General features: G+C 43.5%; 1 protein-coding gene across 1 annotated transcript in view; it reads right to left on the bottom strand.

Annotated features, from left to right (window-relative positions):
• The window catches only part of SPMIP2 (sperm microtubule inner protein 2), a 40,434-nt gene extending 22,097 nt beyond the window's left edge, over positions 1-18,337 (bottom strand). The window contains exons 1-3 of the mRNA XM_080589712.1: positions 17,952-18,337; positions 10,543-10,772; positions 2,732-2,790 (exon numbers count right to left, since the gene is read on the bottom strand). Of these exons, the coding sequence (XP_080445838.1) occupies positions 2,732-2,790; positions 10,543-10,772; positions 17,952-18,081 (419 nt within the window). The 5' untranslated portion in view covers positions 18,082-18,337. The remainder of the gene's footprint in view (positions 1-2,731; positions 2,791-10,542; positions 10,773-17,951) is intronic.
• Between the last annotated feature and the right edge of the window lie 1,008 nt (positions 18,338-19,345).

Genomic DNA, 19,345 nt, shown 5'->3' with positions numbered 1-19,345 from the left:
AGGCTTGTCCCTCTCTCTCTCTCTCTCTCTCGATTAGATGCAGACTCTGCAAATCAGAGATAGCAAGACTGTCCTAAAGATACTGAGTTAGTTTCCATAGCAATGAGATCTATGAGTTCTCAAAATATTCAAGTCTCTATTAGGCTAGAAGCAGATAAAAATAATTTGCTTACATAAGGGCATGCCAAATCTCATCCAGCAAAGCACTCGTTTTTAAGCACATGAGTATCAAGATATTGGAGCTCCATCTGTACCTGGCTGTTTCACTTGCCTGGGAAAAAAAACGCTCTTGGTCAAAGTGCCTTTTTCTACCCAGATAGCTCTTTCTCAACCCTGACACCCTGCTCGGGACCCCTGTTTCCTGCTGTTGAGCCATCTTCAATGCAGACTTTGGGTTTCTCCATGTGGTGGATCAGTTCCTCTCCATCCTTCCTCCATCATTCTCCTTAGCTCAGCCATGGGGCCACGACATGATCCAGGTGAGTTCAGAAATATTTGCAAAGAGGAAGGAGCACCCTCTGAAAATACATGTACTGAACAGGTGTGTGCTCATAGGATGTCTCCTGATCCCTTCTCACTGTGCTTCTTCAGCAAAGACCAGATGAAGTTATAAAGACATTTCTGATCATGCACCACATTTCCTAACCAGAGGCTCTTCAGCATCCTGATGGGGACAGCGTGAGAGGATGGGCAGTCTCTGCCCCCACACCACATGGAGCATGCCGCTGTGGCACGTGTGAGGGAGGTGCTCCTGGTGACTCTGTAGCTATCCTCAATAAATGCCTCACTGCCATTAATTAACATAATACAAGTTGGATGGAGCTCATTCAGAGTAACATTGCGAGGGCAGTCCTGCACAAAAAAAACCTGACTTCCACCTTTTGTTTTCAGTTGCTTTGCCGTAAAAAGGCATGAGAAGCTACCAGTGAGTATGTTTGAGTAAAGCCTTTTTCTAACCAGTGAATCTACTAAATCATACAACATCTCATCAAACTGATCTCTGAGAACACCATGTTCCATTAGAAAAATCTGAAATATGTTCCTTGCACTCATGAATTTCACCAGTTATTTAGCTTAGAAATACTTTTCACATATTAGCACTGATTATAAGACTGAAGAGAATCAGGAGTGAAAGGTATGGTAAGGAAAAGAAAGAGGCTATGGTGAGAAATAATCCCCTGTGTATTTCAGACAGTATCTTAAAAAAAAAAAAAAAAGAGTGTTAATGACTTAAAGAATCCCAGCGTACCAGGAAGAGCTAATTTAATTTTCTAATAGTGCCCTCATTGTGAGACATTACATTAGCTAATTGAATGCATTTAATTTATTTGTTTCCAGCTTGGGTGACTTTGTTTTCCTATCCACCTTTCTATGATGAAAAGCAAATAAAACATTCCCCAACAGCAAGCTGCTGCTTCTTTGTTCAACGATCAATTTAAACCAGGATTACTTTCAAAGTGCTTAATAAGGTGCATGCTTTATGAGTGCTTTACAAAAATGGCAAAGCTGCAATGCTGCCTGACAGCATTGGCTGTCGTCCAGGGATGGACTGTAGATATCGTTGGATCAGGGATTTTGTGGTAGCGCTTTTTATGTTGTAGCTTGTCACCAGCCTACGCAAGTCTCAACAACACACTACTGTAATAACCAAAATAAGCAGTAAATTCATAACGCTTTCCTACTCCTGGCACACTAGGGAGCATACCCATGCTGTAGTTTAGGGAGCAGTTACAGCTTTTGAAGACCAGCTGGCCCATCTGTTCCTGGTAGTGCTGCTACTACCAGCAACATGGAGTTCAGCTTGGAAGAGCTGCTCTGGCATCTGAGGCAGTGCAGGCGCCGATACGTCTGCTGAGCAGGGGCAGGATGGGTTTCGGCAGCCCCGGGAGCTGGTGGGCACATGCGGAGACCTGCTGTGGTGGTTGATGCACTTCAGTCATCACCTGCTGCTTCCCAGGCTAGTTGTAGGGAATTTAAGCATGTCCCATTTTCCAGTGGAGGTCATTGCCTTGCACACGTTAATGTACTCTATTTCCCAGTGGGAAATTCTGGGGGGAAGGAGAGGAGATGCAACAAAACCCCTGGAACTCTTCTTCTCCATAAATGCCCTCAGTCCTTTTCATCTCTCCATGTTTAACCTGGGTCTCCATTATAAATGCCTCAGTAGTCAAAGCTCCTGGTCATGGTGGACCTCTGGAAGTCTTTATATTGCTAACACAATACAAGCTCTTTCCACATACATGGTTTTGCTGGAACAGCTCTGCTAGTCCCATAAAGGCCTTTTTCTACTATCACTCTACAATTTCTGTAGCATGTTCCCAGCTGAAGGTGATTGTTGCTAATTACTGCTTTATAAACCTGTGATTTCTTTCAAGATGCATTAACTAAAGTAAATGGAGAAATTAATTCTCCTTGAAAAGTGAATGGGGTTCTATGAAACAGGGCTCTCTCTTCAAAGGGGGGTAAATATTCCCCCGAGAGCTCTTCCAGTTGCTTGAAACACATTGTAGTTTAGCTCTGGAATACTCCTATTGGTGTTTGACAAAATATCAGCCACATATTCTATTCTCAATGGTTTTCTGCAGCAATGGGTGCCAGCAGTAGGCTTTTATTAGATCTGTTGGGCTTGGCAGTCCAGTATGCCATTGATTTGCCTATTCCAGGAGCTCCTGAGGAACATCCTTATACAGCAGCAAATAGAGTGATTTTTCAACAATAAATAAGTGGTTACCATGGACTTTGGTATTGGTGTGTGGCTTGATCTTCAGCAGCCTGCCAAATGGGTCCTCTCTGTCAAAGAGAAACAGAAATGAGGTACAATGTTAACCTTAAGGCACATGTGTAGTACCAGGCAGGAAGAATATAATACGTCCACTTAGGTGGCAATGTGACAACAAAGCTAGAAAAAGCAAAAAATGGCAATCATTACTTGTTTCCACATTCTGCAGGGGCTGCAGAGATGAAGAGCTTGACGGCAGTTAGACTCCTTTAAATTTTTGTAAAGAATTATCAAGAGAGGTAATAAAGTGTCACTTAGAGAAATGTGTCTCTGCAGCTGTTTTTAAGCAGAGGAACAGTTGTCAGAAAGGTAAGGGAGTATTTGAAATGCATCTAAAGGACACAAATGGGAAACAGAACAGGGATAATACGTGACTTAGACTGTGCCTATAGACTGTGCCTCTGAGATCATGGGGCACAACGCAGGCAGGGTAGCAGATATCGCTGTTAAATATGTCGAGGCCTGACCACCAAGGAGAAGTTAATTTTTAAACTTAACTTGCTTGAGTGAGATGGCCACGTGTGTTACAATTGTCTTGGGGAGAGCAGCAGTGCAGCACAGCGCGTGTGCTGGCCAGCAGCACCCACACCCTGAGCAGTCTTTATATAAATTCCCATCCAGCCTGTCTGAGGGCAGGACTTGGACCATACGCTGGGATAAAGTGGGTACAGATAGCTGAATCACAGCTCCTCTGGAGTTCAACAAAGCAGGAAGGCTGAATTGTTCTCTCTGACTTCTCGGCTTTATTGGCTCTGTGTGGTTGTTCAGGTCTTGCACAATTGAACAGCAAGAATGTCAGATGTCTACAAAGCATTGGCAACTGTTTGGGCAATTCCTTTTTCCTTCACCCATTGGATTCAAGCAGGATTGAAGCTGTAGCTCATAATTTGTGCTGGCTATACTTAGACCAATGAGCTAGCCCATGTCCTCCAGTTTGCTTCCCCTCTTACAAGTGTCATAGAATCATAGAATCATAAAAACACAAGGTTGGAAAGGACCTACAAGATCATCTAGTCCAACCATCCTCCTACCACCAATACTTCCCACTAAGCTACTAAATCATATCTTGTAGCACCTTGTCCAGGCGCTTCTTGAACACCGTGAGGGATGGTGACTCCACCACCTCCCTGGGCAGGCTGTTCCAGCACCTGACCACTCTTTGAGAGAAAAAGTTTTTCCCAATATCTAATCTAGATCTCCCCAGGTGCAACTTGTGGCCATTTCCTCGAGTCCTATCATTAGTTATCTGAGAGAAGAGGCCGACCCCCTCCTCATCACAACCTCCCTTCAGGAAGTTGTAGAGAGCAGTAAGTCTCCCCGAGCCTCCTCTTCTCCAGACACAACAACCCCAGTTCCTTCAGCTGCTCCTCACAGGACTTGTGTCCTAGGCCCTTCACCAGTTTTGTTGTCCTCCTCTGGACATGCTCCAGGGCCTCAATGTAATTCCTGTAGTGAGGAGCCCGAAACTGAACACGGTACTCGAGGTGCGGCCTCACCAGAGCTGAGTACAGGGGGACGATCACCTCCCTGGTCCTGCTGGCTACACTATTTCTAATACAGGCCAGGATGCCATTGGCCTTCTTGGCCACCTGGGCACACTGCTGGCTCATGTTCAGCCAAGCATCAATCAATGCTCCCAGGTCCCTTTCCTCTTCACAGTCTTCTAGCCACCCTGCCCCAAGCCTATAGAGTTGCACGGGGTTATTGTGGCCAAAGTGCAGGATCCAGCACTTGGCCTTATTAAACCTCATCCCATTCACCTCAGCTCAGCAGTCCAGCCTATCCAGATCCCTCTGAAGGGCCACCCTTCCCTCAGGCAGATCAACACTACCTCCCAACTTGGTGTTGTCTGCAAACTTACTGAGAGTACACTCAATCCCCTCATCCAGGTCATCAGTAAAGATATTAAACAAGGTAGGCCCCAGTACCGACCCCTGGGGGACACCACTTGTAACGGGACGCCAGCTGGACTTAACTCCATTAACCACTACCCGCTGGGCACGGCCCTGCAGCCAGTTCTTTACCCAGAGAAGAGTATACCTGTCTAGGCCACGGGCAGCCATTTTCCCCAGGAGAATACTGTGGGAGACCATGTCAAAGGCCTTGCTGAAGCCTAAGTAGACTACATCAACAGCCCTTCCCTTATCTACCAGTCTGGTCACACGATCACAGAAGGAGATGAGGTTGGACAAGCACAACCTGCCTTTTGTGAACCTGTGCTGGCTGGGCCTTCCCTTCCTTCTTGCTCTGCTGTTCTCCTCTTTCACTTTGTTTTCCTTAGGACTGTGCTAACACAGCTGTGTCTGTCTTGTGTTAAAGGACTCAGAAATACATTTCAAAAAATAAGCATTCCCTTTCCTAACCAAGGGCTGAAAACAGACCCCTCTGGGTGGGTGAATGGGAACCAGGGCCACGTCTGCAGCACTAGCACGTCTGAACCTCAGGGCAACAATTGCTCTGAAGGACAACTGTCTTTCCTTCACAGAGCTGTGGTAGCCTGGTTAAAACCTTTATGAGCAGGTCATTGTATAGGCACCGGTGCTTGGACTCCAGCATATGGATTTATCCCGTTTGCTGAGAGGGATCGGGGCTTGCCAGCACTTCCCTGGCTGGGAGGGGGACAGGACTCTCCTTCCTGCCCCAGGTGCTGCTGCAGGCTGCAGTGCTGGGACCATCTGTCTCAGCAGTCACTGCAACTTACATTTTGGGGAATGTGTGTGTGTTTTTTTTCTTGTGATAAGGTGCGTAGAGAGATAAGAAGAGCATGTAGCAGCTCTGTTTCACAGAGATGCCAGGGGAGATAAACCCGAGCTGTTCTGTGGGTTTCTCTGGAAGACACGCACATTTCAGTGTGAAAACTCTTGTAAAAGTAACAGCAGCACATCACTCTGAAAACTCTATTTAGATTTGACTGCTCTGTGCCTTTTGCACCGAAGGGAGATAATTCCTGCCTTGGGGAGGCTGAAGCTCCCGGGTTACCTTTGCCTACCCCAGCTTGAGGAACAGAGCACCTAAGGCGTACCTGCCCTCTGTGTACCAGCTGTGCCTGCTCAGGCTCAGCTTCACGCAGTCACAAGCCTCAAACCAACTGAATTCCTATGGCCTTCAGGGTCAAAAGCACAAGTCCCTGGTACCACCTGCTCTGTGCCCACATTCCTGTGTCTGGAGAGGTACTCTGGCTGTTTCAAGAAATTGCAAGCAACATCAAGGATTGGGGGATATGGGCCAAGCATGAGGCCGAAGCTAACATGACAGAGCAATCAGCTAATCAGCTTCTGAAATCAGTGGCTGTTGAGCATATCTCACCCTGATGCCACAGTGTTGGTGGGAAGGGTCTGTTATGTGAACCAGCAGCTCCTTGCTCCAAATGCAAGGTATGCACACATATATACACACAATCTGCCTTCGGATGGGGGGGGAGGGGGGGGGGGGGGGGGGCTTATCAGGAGTCACATGTGGGAAGCTGACTGCAATTACATAAAACGAGCCTAACTCCACACCTACTTTTGACCAGCAGAGGCATTTCATGCCTAGCTATGTTAGACTTAAATAGCCTTCATCCAAAGGTATAAACTTTGTGTTTAAGTCTCTTTTTGTATTAAAATGAAGTATGAATGTTGCTATTATATCTAGTTTTCCTTGTTAATAGCGGGGGCTTGTGCAGAACTATGGATGTGCATGATACTTAACTGGTCAGAGAAGTTGCTTCTCTACAACAATCGCTCAAAGAGAGAACAAGAACTTCTTACGATAAGGTTGTGTGGCACAAAAGACACTTATCTTTAGAGATGGAGGAGCATAGCCTTCCTGTGCTTTCTGCATTGATTTTTCTTCTCTATTATGAAATAGGTTATTTCTGTAATAATTTTATTTACAGGAAAGCAGCTAATGATGTTCGTGAACTTGTGCTCACTTTTGCAAACTTATGCAAAAATGGATATAACTGGAAGAAAGAAAAATGTTGTAAGAACAGCTTTAAAACATCTTTTTTTCTTTTATTTTGAAGGAAAAATATGTGGTTTTGGTTTCCAATTCCTAGAAAAATGTTTTTTGTTTAGCTAAAGTATTTTCTCCCCTGTATCTTCAAGTTCATTGGCCAAATGCAAGTAACAGGTTCTTTCATTCTTTTCTGTGGAGACAAAGAGATCTGTTCTGTCCACTGATCACTTTAACTAAAGATTTTCCTTTGCGTTTATTCTAGCTGGTTGTTTTCTTTCTTCTGTCAGAAATGTTACTGTATTCTTTATCTTGAAAAATTCACTCTACTACAAAATAGTGTTTATGTCCCTACAAAGATATTATTCAAAACGTCATCTAGAGAAATCTTCCTCAAGGAACCAAAAGCATTTGTCTGTGAAGAGAGCACATTTGTTTGGTGCAATCAAGGAGATATAAATAAGGGTTGCGAAGTGTCATCTCTATGGTGACAGCATTAAGACCACTGTTCAGCATGCACTGTGCTTTCACTTTCTGAAATTTGGGGGTCTTAGCTCACAATGCTTCTGCCAGTGTTAAGAACTACCACTTTGTACGATATGTTTGAAAACATTATTCTAATAAGGCTGGATGTCTCGGACATGCTTGGTTAGAGTATCTCAACAGTGTAAAAGACAGTAAGCATAAGCACTGGATTTTAGCTTAAATTGTTAAAGATCTTATGATAAGCAATGAACTAAAAGCTTTCTTTTTCCTATTTAAAAAAAAAAGCTATTTATTACAACTTCACTAAGCAGATTTTATTTAATCTGTGTTGACTAATATCTGCAGATTGGGAATGTGAGAACTGAAATTATTTGCTGATGCTTAGACATTTGAGAGAGACTGCATGTCTGCTATTGATTTGATGTGAAGAAAATGGTTTGGAACTTTTCTTCTTAGAAAAAGCCCACTTAGAAATACAAAATAGGCTATAAAATCTGTTAACTATGTTAAAAAATAACAACAGTTGAATGCTTAAAAACTCATTCTATATTGGAGAGTTCACTCTTTTTTCCATTATCAGCTATTAATTAAAAAAAATGTTTTATTATGCTAAATGTAACTGCTCTTTGCCACCCAGGGAAGGAGGGGTCAAGGCAGGAGGGTCTTAGGTCTACTGTGCAGAACTCAGCTTTTGCTGGCCTCTTGCGCGACCAGAGCAGCAGAGGGTGTCGGGTTTTAAGAGCACATTTTTAGCAGCTTTCCCCGTTAATCAGGCAGACCTAACCCCTCCCAGCTCTGCTACTAAAATCTGGACTCTGTGTTGGCATATGGCATTGCCCTTGGGACATACCTCCTCATGATGGATGAGTCTTTCTTAAATGGCTACTGAAGAACATGTGGCTCAAAGCTAGTGTGCCAGCGTGCCCCTCTTTGGTTAAGATGGAAGAGAATTCAGCTGCGTTTCACTGACTTCTGAAAAGTGGTATCACAAACCTAGTGTGTGTGTGTGACTCACACCAACACACACAGTCTATAGATGTGTGTAATACGTGTTCACACCCTTATTTGTGTTGTCACAAGCTCTGACTCACACCAGGTTGGTTTCGGCATGGTACGTTCCTTTGAGTAATGGCAGGAGGTGTTAGTCAATACAGCGACTCTTCCCAGGACTGTACATCTCTTCAGATTTCTCATAGGAGCGATTGATTAAGATTCAGGTTTTGACCCAGAAAGGTGCTGCACGGTGAGGGCAGAAAGGGTGTCCTCAGGGATGAAATGAGGCTTGCAGAGCGTTTGAATGCTGCTGACATTTATCTTCTTGCATTTCATTAAAGCACAAAGGATCAACTCCTAGAAACTAAAGATTTATCAGTTTAGCACCAGCTATCAGTTCCTTTCACATGTATCTGATAGTTAGGCTTTTTAATGCCAATTGTTAGGTAACTCAGCCAAGCAGCTCCATCCACTTGTTACACTTTAGCTGTAGCTACTTCCATGCTGTGCTACCGAATGCATTCCTTTGTTGAATGGCTGTGAGTAGGGGAAAATACACTGGAAAATACTCTTCCCTGCTTTTAGGTGGAAGGGTCAAACAGGAAAATCTGCCCATCTATCTTGCTTTTCTCTCTGGGGAGGTAGTGGTGGTGATGAGTAGTTTGTATGTTTGGGAAGAGAAAACAGGATCCCGTGAAGACCTAAAAGGGCAGCTGTTCACAGCTGATAACGCCGGGGCCTTGTCACTTCTACTTGAGGGGACAACAAATCAGCTACAGATTCAAGGTGGCCCTACAACTTCTCTTCACAGATGCTCAGGAAGCACAGAAAACAAACTCAGAAACTGGTTTCCCATGAATAGATTTTAAGTCAAGGCAAACTTCACAACTGCAGAAAATTCAGATAGAAAACAGACCCTGAAGGGATTGTTACACACCACTCTGCCCATGTGGGATGGGTCCTCTCTTTCAGGTTTGTTCCCGGTCTAGAAACCTTTCGTCAGCTTCCTAGTGCAAAAGCTAGATGTTTACCTTTGGCTCCCTGACAATGTTTCTCTTTCCATCTCTTCAAAAGCCTGTGTATCTGCTGTTCCTAGCAGTTTCCTAATCCTTGTTGTACCACAGCTTTCCAGTTCCTGAGCCTTCTCTTTTTCCCTTTACTTCTTCTAGGTGCTTTGCTCTGCCCTCTGGGAGCTCCCTCCCTGCCCCACAGGCTTGTTTTCTCCTATGAAGGACCAATTTCTCTTTCCTTCATTGTCTTCCTTTATTGAGTTACTTGTATTTTCGTCATGGTGTCTAACACACAAAGAACTATGAATAACATAGATACCTTCTGAAAAAGTGTTAACTGGATTTTTCAGAAGGGTATACTTGAAAGGATATGGCGTGCAATGGGGGGGCAATGCAGAACAATGTAAGAGTACCTTAGATATTGAAAAAGCTTGTTTTAGGGCAAAAACACTGTTAGTATTATGTATTCATACAGCCCTAAGCTAATCATTTTGGGCTCAAGCCCATTTTGGGCTTCTAAAATTACAGCACAACAAACATACAAATGTTAAAATATACTTGTATCATCATATGTGAATTTGTGTGTGTGTATATACAAGAAAAAATATGATATATATATTAAAAAAAAAAAAAACAACAACCAACTATATTGTTTTCAGAAATCAAGCCATGGGACTTTTAGTTATAACCTTGTGCAAATGAGAATTACCCTGAAGTCAGCTGTGGCTGGATGTGTAAGGGGTTCAAAACAAAGAACAAGAAGAAATTCAGGAGTCTGAAGTTCCTTAGCTACTTCTGCTCCCCAGGATCTTCTTAGGACTGAGTCACATGCGGGTTTGCAGAGCTACCAGATGTCTGTGAGCATGCAAGCCCTGCAGGGCTCTGGTCACACAGAGGTTGAACACCTGATGCTTCGGGTCTCTGCAGTGTTTGGGAATTGGCCAGGCTGCGTCACTCGATGGCTCATATCACATTAGAGCTTGCTCCTCTGAGCAGCTCCCCCTGCATCTCTGCTCTAGCCATGTGGAAAAATCCAGCCCTTTGAAGCATATGTTATATTATTTTAGGATGTTTAATCAGGTTATTTTTCAGGCATCTGCATCTACCTAGGAGCCTGAATTTGTGCAAACTGTTCCAGAATTATGTCTAGAAGCTTCTACAGGCTGATGTTTGGCTTAACACAGTCTTTAATCAAAGTACAAAATTCTCTCTTGTTCCTTGCTTAGGCCATGAATGGTCTCTGCCTTAGTGACAATTCAGGATGAAACTGCAAAACAGAGCACAGCTTTGTTCTGCCTTCTGGAGTTGTGGTATTTTCAGTTTTGACATCTTCCTTACCTTGATCTGTGCTCCGCTCTGGAGATTTTTCCTGGCAAAATGGCTGAGCTCTCTCACACCCCACCCAATTTCTCCAGGGCAGTCAGATCTGCGAGGTGGTGCACGTGAACAGGAGGCTGGCCGCCACAAGTAGTTAGCATCACTGGTACCCTCTATTGCTGGAGATGTCTCTCCTATGTAGTGAGTGTGTTCAGCCCTCCTTGTTCTGTGATCACGTATGGCATCTGGGCCTTAGAGACAGGAAAGATGGAGAAAGTAATTATTTAGATAGCATACTGAAACAGTCGAGCAACAAAAACTTCATTTCCTTTTATCTTGCTTATAATGCAACAATCATATAGGTGTTCCACTTTGCAAGGATATCATACCAGTTATACGTTTGTTAGAGTGTCTCCTGGAGTGGGGGTTACACAAGGCTTTTTTTCACTGAAATATTTCCTATTCCTGCTCTAAAAACATGGCTACTGGAAAAGAAACAAGGCATGAAACAAAACAAAAAGCAAATTTTTTTGATTGGATGCACACCTGTGAAAATGGTACTTTAAGTTTTACTCATACAAACGCGCCCATGAAATGAATATATATTAGCAGAAGATATAAATATAGAGTGGCTTTGGTTTACTAAATTAAGTCACTGTAGGCTTTCTAATCCAGTATTAAAGTAGCTTTAATTCATTTTAATCGAGTTCACTGTCAAGCTAAAATGTCATTGAGTGCAAAGACACTTGAAATAATGAAGCCCAGTGATTTTTAAGTGACACTTCTCAGGTCATTCAGAGATGTCTACAAGGAAATCTATTGAAGAATTGAGGAAGGGTATGCCTTTATAAAGCAAAATGGGTGTGAATATATATTACAGCTGGTCAGGTGCGAATCCAAGTGACACAGTACAAGAACACTGAAGCAAAGCTATGCTCCGTGTTCCTGGTCCTCTGAGCCTCCAGGTGGGACACCTAGCTGGAAAGCATCACAGTTCCCAGCCAGCCTGAGTACCTGAGTTTTCTTTGGTTGAAAATCAAGACAGGAGGGTGGATGCTAAGGCTCAGAGCTGACCTCAGTGTTTCATTCACCAGTAGCCTCCACACCATCATTTCACTGTCCATAAAACAGAGGCTATCATGTCTTTAGCAAGGGGTGCTGCGAAGTTCATGAGGTGCTGTTTAGACTTTATGGACTAAATATAAACAAGTAAACCATGTATTTTGAAAACTGCTTTCACAACATAGATATCTGGAAACTTAACCTGAAGGCTTATGATTGCAGGCTGTGCCTCTCAGCTGTGCAGACAGGGCAAAGGAGTGTTATGGGAACTCATAAATCACCAGAGTCCTCGCAGCATTGATTTACAGTCTGAGATTAGTATTGATATTTTTACTGCCCAAATCGAGGGTTGTTAGATCTTGTCAGCATATGAAGACAGTGTCTGCCTTTATGGTTATTACAAAGCATTTGAATTGTAGCTTCAAAAAAGATATCCCAAGTTTATCATGACTAAGTTGTGAAGATCACAGCTGACTGAAAGGACACTCTTGTTACCGTTCCCACCATCACCTCTATTATTTGGACTTTGTAAGGATTCACTCACCAAATATCATTCAGCCAGCTGAACCTCACACAGGTTTTCAGCTGAGAAGCAAACACCTGTTGTATGTTTGTTAGGAAAAAAAAATAATAAAAAAAGGAAAGCTCTAGAAATATTTAATGGTTAAGATGGAGGACAGGTTTTTGGGTATCAAGCAGAGTTCTTACACCACAGGCTCAGTTCTGGAACTGTCGCAAGGAGAAATCATAAAGCATGGGAAGTCATAAAGCAGAGGAAAGCCTCTGGAAAAGCCACAAGCCATGTTTTTTGTTAAAAGGACAAGCCATTAAGAGTGTGCTGACACAGTCTCCTACTGGAGCAGCAGATGATGATGCCAGACAATTTCATTGCTGGTATAGATTTAAACCAATTCCCTGCTGGTCTACTGATATTTATGCTATTGCTTTGGCTATTAGCTATGTTGATGCAGGCTGAGGAAGAAAAAAAATACATCCTCCAAACTACTAGTTGGCAGAAAATAAAGGTGCAAAACAGGAGGGTGAGTTTTCACATGGAGTTTTTCCCAAGCAACTACTGGAAATGAAGGAAAACAGGAACAGAAAGGAACTCCTTTTGTGAAATGCCTGGGGAGTCATTCCAGAATAGCTTCTATAATTATATGCTAATCCAGTTGAACTTTCAAGTGTAGATAATACAGGACTCCTATCATAGGCAAGGGATTCATTTTCAAGCCATATGTCTTCTCAGGATCCATATTAACTTAAAATAGATCACTACGTGCAGAGACGGTTGAAGCAAAGACCATGATAGCCCAGTTAAAAGTCAAGTTAGTCTCTCAGTAAAGGCTGATGATTTTGTTTTGACTGCCTTACCATGGAAGGGCACCTTTTAAAACCAGTTTCAGACCTATTCTGCCTGGAACCACACGCTAGGCTTGGGTAGCCCATGCTCTGCTTCCTTTAGCATTGTGCCCATGTTTGCAGCAGCTAAACTCTGCAAAGCAGGTATAAACTGAGCCTTCTACTCTGAGTTAACAGCTGATGCACTGTGTGGATCCACAAGCTATGCGTGACAGGGCCATGATAATTTATGACATTGTTTCACTAATTAAAGGTGACAGGGAAGTTTTACTAAGTTGTTTCAGTGGTCCAGTTTACAGCACAGCCCCCAAACAGTCACATTGGCATGACTGCAGAGGCAGTGAACTGTGTCATTGGTGCAAAAATAAAAAGCAGGAACCTCTTAAATCTACTTTGCTGCCAGAGAAAATACAGGTTGGAACTACGTCCTGATTTTTCCATTGGGTTTATTATTTTTCGTCTCCATAGCCTGAACTCTCATTTGACAGTACATTCCACTTTCTGCAGAAGAACCTACACTAATTGCATGTGTTATTGTTCATCCGGGCTTCAGAGGAAACAGTGTCTTTGGATAATCTGTAGAAATTGAACTGTAATTCAATAGAAAGTCAAGTAGTCTCTCAGTGCTTCCCACTGTGATTAATGTTCTGTAAGGAATGCCTTCATGTTTGTCATACAGAAAGCAGAGTTTAGACTTTCTTTCTTCTTTGCAGAATAAGGGAAAGAGTAAACAAAGAAATCAATTAGGAGTGTTCCGTTAATAAGGATGAAGATGGAATATATCTGTCACTGGAAAAAAACCTGGCTTCGCTCCCGAGGGACTGCCTCTCAACAGTTTTGGCTTAGCAAAGGCGTTCGAGCAGGCTATTCTTGGTCAGATAAAGAGAAGCGCTGCTGGCAGTGCGTGCTCTGTGGAGACTTGAAATCTCTGCAGTATGCTCCCTCCCTTGGTCCAGATGCGCTGATTCTCTAGGCAGAGTGAAAGACATATTTATTTGATCAAGGTTTTGGAGAAAGCTGTGGGTAGGTTCCCAGAGCGATGAACAGGGGGAGAGAGGGTGGTAAGAATGACAGTTATTCAAATAACACTGAGACTGGTTTTCCTTTTTGGTTTTGTCGTTCCTGCTGAAATATTAATTATAAGTTAGGGCATCAAATTTTATTATTTTAGTGTAAATAAATAAATCACTCCTAGCAGTCTCATTTCCTAGCAAGCACACATGCTAGCTGGGTATGTTTAAAAGCATGGAAAACCTAATCAAAGATAAACCAGCTTTCTATTCTGTCTTAAAAGTGATAAGCCAAGTCACACTGAGTGCTAGATTTCTTATTTGCAGACTATAATTTCAAACATTACTCCAAATGCGAGCATGTCTTTCAGGCTTGTTTTATTTCCATTATTTTCTTCAGAAGGTGGAGGAAGAGATTCAGCATCATAAACTGCTTTCCATCTTTTGTTCACTAAGTATATCTCCTCTTGAGAAGCACCAAGTAGCAACAAGTAATTGGGGGTAACCACTCATGAGGGACAGCGGAGGCAGAAGACTGTCTGTCTCCCACTTTTTTTTTCTTCTTTTTTTGTACCCAGCCAGGGCTGGATGTAATGCCACACACCTTTTATTGGCACCAGTGAAGGCAGCTTCAGCTGCTCTGCCTGCCTACCCGTGGCTGCCCATTGCTCTGAAACAACTGTTTCTCAACCACATGGTAAAATGCTTTTTTTTTTTTTTTTCTCCTCCCTGGTTATTTTTAACACACATCAGTTCACTGATCTCATTTTCCATGTGGCCTTGGGGGAGGGAAACGGTTGTGCCAAAACAAACAGCGCGAGATGGGAACCGGTGGCCGAAGGTCAGGAGCGCTGAAGCCAGCATCGCCCCGAGGAGAACGGGGAGCAGCACCGGGAGCTGTGCTCCCGCGGGTGCAAATGCCTCTGGGTCCCTGGTGGGGCTGCCTGCAGGCCTGGGGCCAGGGCCATCAGTGGAGGAAGGCAGGTGCTGAAGGGTGGCTCAGGTCTCCCCATCTGAGCCTCCTGGAGGATCTGAAATCACAAATAGCCCATGCTCTGTGCAGAGTTTGTGAGTTCAGTCCCTAAGTAGTCGTGTTTCTTCTTTAGTACTTTCCTTCCTTACATATATGCTAGGAAGATAACGAGGCACTTAGACACAAGAAGTGTCATCTTAACACCCTGGTTAGATATCTTCCAAAGGTGACATATACCAGCTGAGCGTACTTCAAGTAGTATTTAACTCTGCTTTTATTTGCTCAGCTTTTTCTACTGACTGTGATTCAGAGCCTGTGGCTGGAAGACAGCAGAAGAAATAAAAGCTAACTTTACATTTCTGTCACCTCGTTCAAGCAGTTAAATCGGGATTCTCTGCAAGAAAGACTGAAAAGATACAGTGAAGAAGTCCTGCTAGGTCAGGTTTACCACTTGTTTGTCTGTTTTATCATCTTTGCTTCCTTGAGACAATGGTTTCTGAGACTATGAGATAAGGAGAAACCCCTTTTAACCTTCAGGTCGCCAGTTGGGTCAGGAGACCTGGCTTGAACTGGTAGAAATGCTAGGACATAACTGTGGAGGTATGTGAGCATGCTACTTCTGAGAAATCAGATCATGACAAAAGAGACAGCTGTTTTGTTGAAGTCAGAGTGAAGAAACTTACAGATACTATTACAGAAATAAATCCCATTTTATTTTTAAGGAGTTTAGGTAATTAAAAAAAAAATCTAATTTTTAAACCATTGGCAGTGGAGCAGTAATCATAGACCTATCCAGATTATTAGGGACTTGAAATGTAGGTGTTTGCTTCTTTATCTCAAGAGCCATATAATGCATATGAATAACATGTTAATTTTGCATCAATCTGCTAACTTGTAGATCTGCAATAACGTGCTTGTTTCATTACAAGCACCAGAACCCTATAAATAATCAGGTGCAGTTTGCTTTTCATTTTACAAGATATCAGTGTCACTAATAGCAAGCTGTGCATTCTTGATTGGCGATTATGTTGCCACGATTAAGTTACTTGTGGTGTTTTAAAAATAACCTTGACTGTTACTCTTGTCTCAGAATTGCCTGGCAGAAATCCCTCACAGGAGCAATGCTGGTGCCACACAATGCTGCTGCAACCCTATTCGATTGAGGACAGTCAGCAAGAAGGGTCCAGAGCACTCTCCGAGATTAGTTTCTGAGGAAAAATGCTTTCTGCAGAAAACATATGCTCCTAAGAGATAATAATCCACCATCCACTGGGAGTAACAGCAATCTTACCATTAATTTCATGATATTAGATAAAAAGACAGGGTAGAATAGCTTTTTGGTAGAAAAAACTCTTAGTTCAGTAAGGAGCACAGAGGTTGGATCAAAATAGGTTTATCCACCATGACATTTTTCTAAAACTTGCCTTGTGGTGTTTTTTTTTTTTTATATGGTATTAGCAATGCTGTAAAAGAGCTGAACAGATAAGGCAGGCTGTTCTTGTCACCAGTTGCTACTTGCACAGCTTACACCGTGCTGTTACACCACTACCTGCTCCTTCTGACAAAGGGTGGGGATGGTGTTGTGCTGGGTCACAGCAAGAAGGCAACTCAGCCTCCAGGTATTGTGCCACCGAATATATCAGTGCTGCACCTCTGTCTGGAGTATTGTGTGCTGCTCTGCTTCCCCATTCTTACCGGTCCCAAGAAAGGATTTCTTAAAATGAGAAAAGGTACTGAAAGTGATCGGTGTGGGTGTACGTATCTGCCTGTGCCCCTCTGTTAATCTTAGCAGCTGATAAATAACAGTAATGTGGAATCAAAGCAAATGGATTTGACTCTACATTTTCAAGAAGCCTGAATAAATTTTACTCTCTCCTGCTCTCGGAAGTGACTGAAGGGGCTGTAGTAGAGAGCTATTAAATAATAACTGATCTGAAGGGGGTGAATAAGGAACAATTGCAACATTTCATAAAACAAAAACTGGAATTAAATAGCCAGGAATAGATTTAAAATTTCAAATGAATTTCTTTTTCACAGTTCATGGTCAAACTGAGTCACCTTTCACTGCAAAGAGGCTGTAGAGCAAAAACTGTGACTGAGATTTAAGAGCAGTTTTGGAAAGGATATTGGATTATATAAATTCTTGATCTGACCCCAAACTGCAGTCTTTCTATTCCTGTGACTTGTACCCCCAGAGCAGAAAACTACTGCAGTGTGTAACTTGAAGGGCATATACCCATACAATCAGTGATAATGACATGAATATACTGTATTTTGACACAATATATGCCACCCAGATATTGTCTGTAGTATTTTGGAATTTGAGGAAGAATGAGAATATTGAAGTAGTTTCTAACATCATTGTTTAATTATTACAAGATACAAGTGCACTGAAATGTATAGTCTCTAAATTTTTACTCAAAAATCAGTGAGTGATGGTCGTGATTCACACTGTGATTGAAAAACAGGCCCCAAGACAAATTCAGATACAAAAAGTACTTTTTTTTTTTTTCAGTCCATCAGCTTTGTTCTTGAGCCTGCTGTTTAAAGCTGATATGCTTGAAATTCAGATGAGGTTGTAGTAGGAAGACATCTCAGTAATTGCGGCTAACCAGGAACACTGGGGAATCCTTGCTTGCTGTCAGCAGGAGGCTTTCATTCAGATCCCCAGAAGAGAATCACGCTCTCTTCCCCAGCCCTGCGAGGGGGGTTTCATCAATAGGCAGGTGCAGGGCATGCTTTTAAAGTAATGAATGAGAACTGCTGAGCAGAGCACAAAAGCTACAAATTGAATAAGTCTCCAGTTCACATCAGCATCTCTGGGTGTGTGTGCACGTGTGTGTCTTGTGCACAATAAATAATCCGTTATGCTTGAAAAATACCTACAAACTTGGTCTAAACTATGTAAACAATTAAAGGACAGAGATTTCTCTCTAGGTTTCAAACTGTCCAATGAAATAAAAAGATTGGCACCTGTTAACAGACCTTTTTTTGGGGTGGGGGATCCCAGCATCGTGACCTACCTGAGAACACCATCCTCGCCTCCACCAGAGCCAAGCCCCTGGTGGCTCTTGTAGGGGATGGAGGCTTGGAGCAGGCCCTCCCTGCCTGGGGAGGGTCCCAGCTCCTCTGCACCTTGGTTCCTCTGCCCATCGTGGTGACAGTGGCTGGCTGTCCCCTCCTCTGAGTGCTGGGGATGGGCGCATTGTGACATATCTTCCCCCAGGCTCTGATGAGGTTCCTGACACCATGACGTCAGGACATCCTCAGCTGACACCTCGACGGGTGCAATAAGTCAGGAAACTGCCTGCTAACAAGTAAAATGATTTGTCTTTAGGAATTTAGAGTTGTAAAGACCCTGATGTTCTGGGGGTTTTATTGCCATTTGCTGCCCAGTGGGTTCTTTCTCTAAAATGATGGCAACATCACTTATGACTCTTCAGGATGCTCCAGGCCATGAAAGTGATCTCTGTGAGCACATGCTGCTCTTTCTCTAGAGCTCCTTTTCTCTGGTTCACCCATTATTATTATTATTTTTGTGTGTGCGTGTGCTGGCAAAAGATACGGAATAAGACTCCCAGATAAAAGTCTCACTGGCGTGCCTGTCAGAGCTGCCTTATTTCCTGCAGATACTCCAGCTGCCGATTCCATCTGCTGTCTCCTCTTTTTTCTTTCATTTGTAAACACCTTAGGGCGCGAGCCGTTCCTACGGGTGTGCGATCCCAAAGGGACTGCGGTGGTGTAATACAAACCCTCTCTGCCACGGCAATATGTGTAATATTAAAAACGCTCAGCAGAGACTTCCAATATGTCTCCAACCACATCTGAACTGATAAGACTTCTAATTAACAAGTAATCAAGGATAACACAACGTTCGTTGACACTCCAGTTAAACATGTGTGACAGCTCTGATTTGTGTATTGAGGCTTTCTTTTAGTATCAATAAAATAGCTTGCTTTTTCGCAACCTTCCCTACAGGGTAATGGGGAGTATCTGAGAGTGTGATTGGAGATGCTTGTCGGTGCATGACTTCTGGCAAATTCTGATGTTCTGAGTAAGACCCAGGCTGGTGGACACTGGGCTCTGAATCACCCTGGGTTACTTGCTCAACCGCATTTTGCTCTTGGCTCCTCCTCTTGACCCTCCAGCTGCTCCTCCCAGCCTGGCTTGTCAGCTCTCCCCTGCTTTCTGAGGCCTGTTCCCCCATTCCTCACTCCTCCTCCTCCTCCTCCTCCTCCTCCTCCTCCCTGTGCCTCCCCTGCAGCCTTTCCCCGGAGCCTTGCAGCCAGATGGCTTCATTCTCCATCACACGGGTGGGGGTGCACCAAGCCTCCTCCTGGCCTGGCCAGGGCCTCCCTGGGTGCAGCCTCCAGTTGGCGTCCGCACTGACTGGCGGTGGGCCGCAGTACCTTGCCTC

Source organism: Anser brachyrhynchus (assembly GCF_964034855.1).
Source record: "Anser brachyrhynchus genome assembly, chromosome: 4".
Taxonomy (NCBI): domain Eukaryota; kingdom Metazoa; phylum Chordata; class Aves; order Anseriformes; family Anatidae; genus Anser; species Anser brachyrhynchus.
The sequence above is the reverse complement of the archived record's forward strand: the minus strand, read 5'-3'. Positions and strand labels throughout refer to the sequence as shown.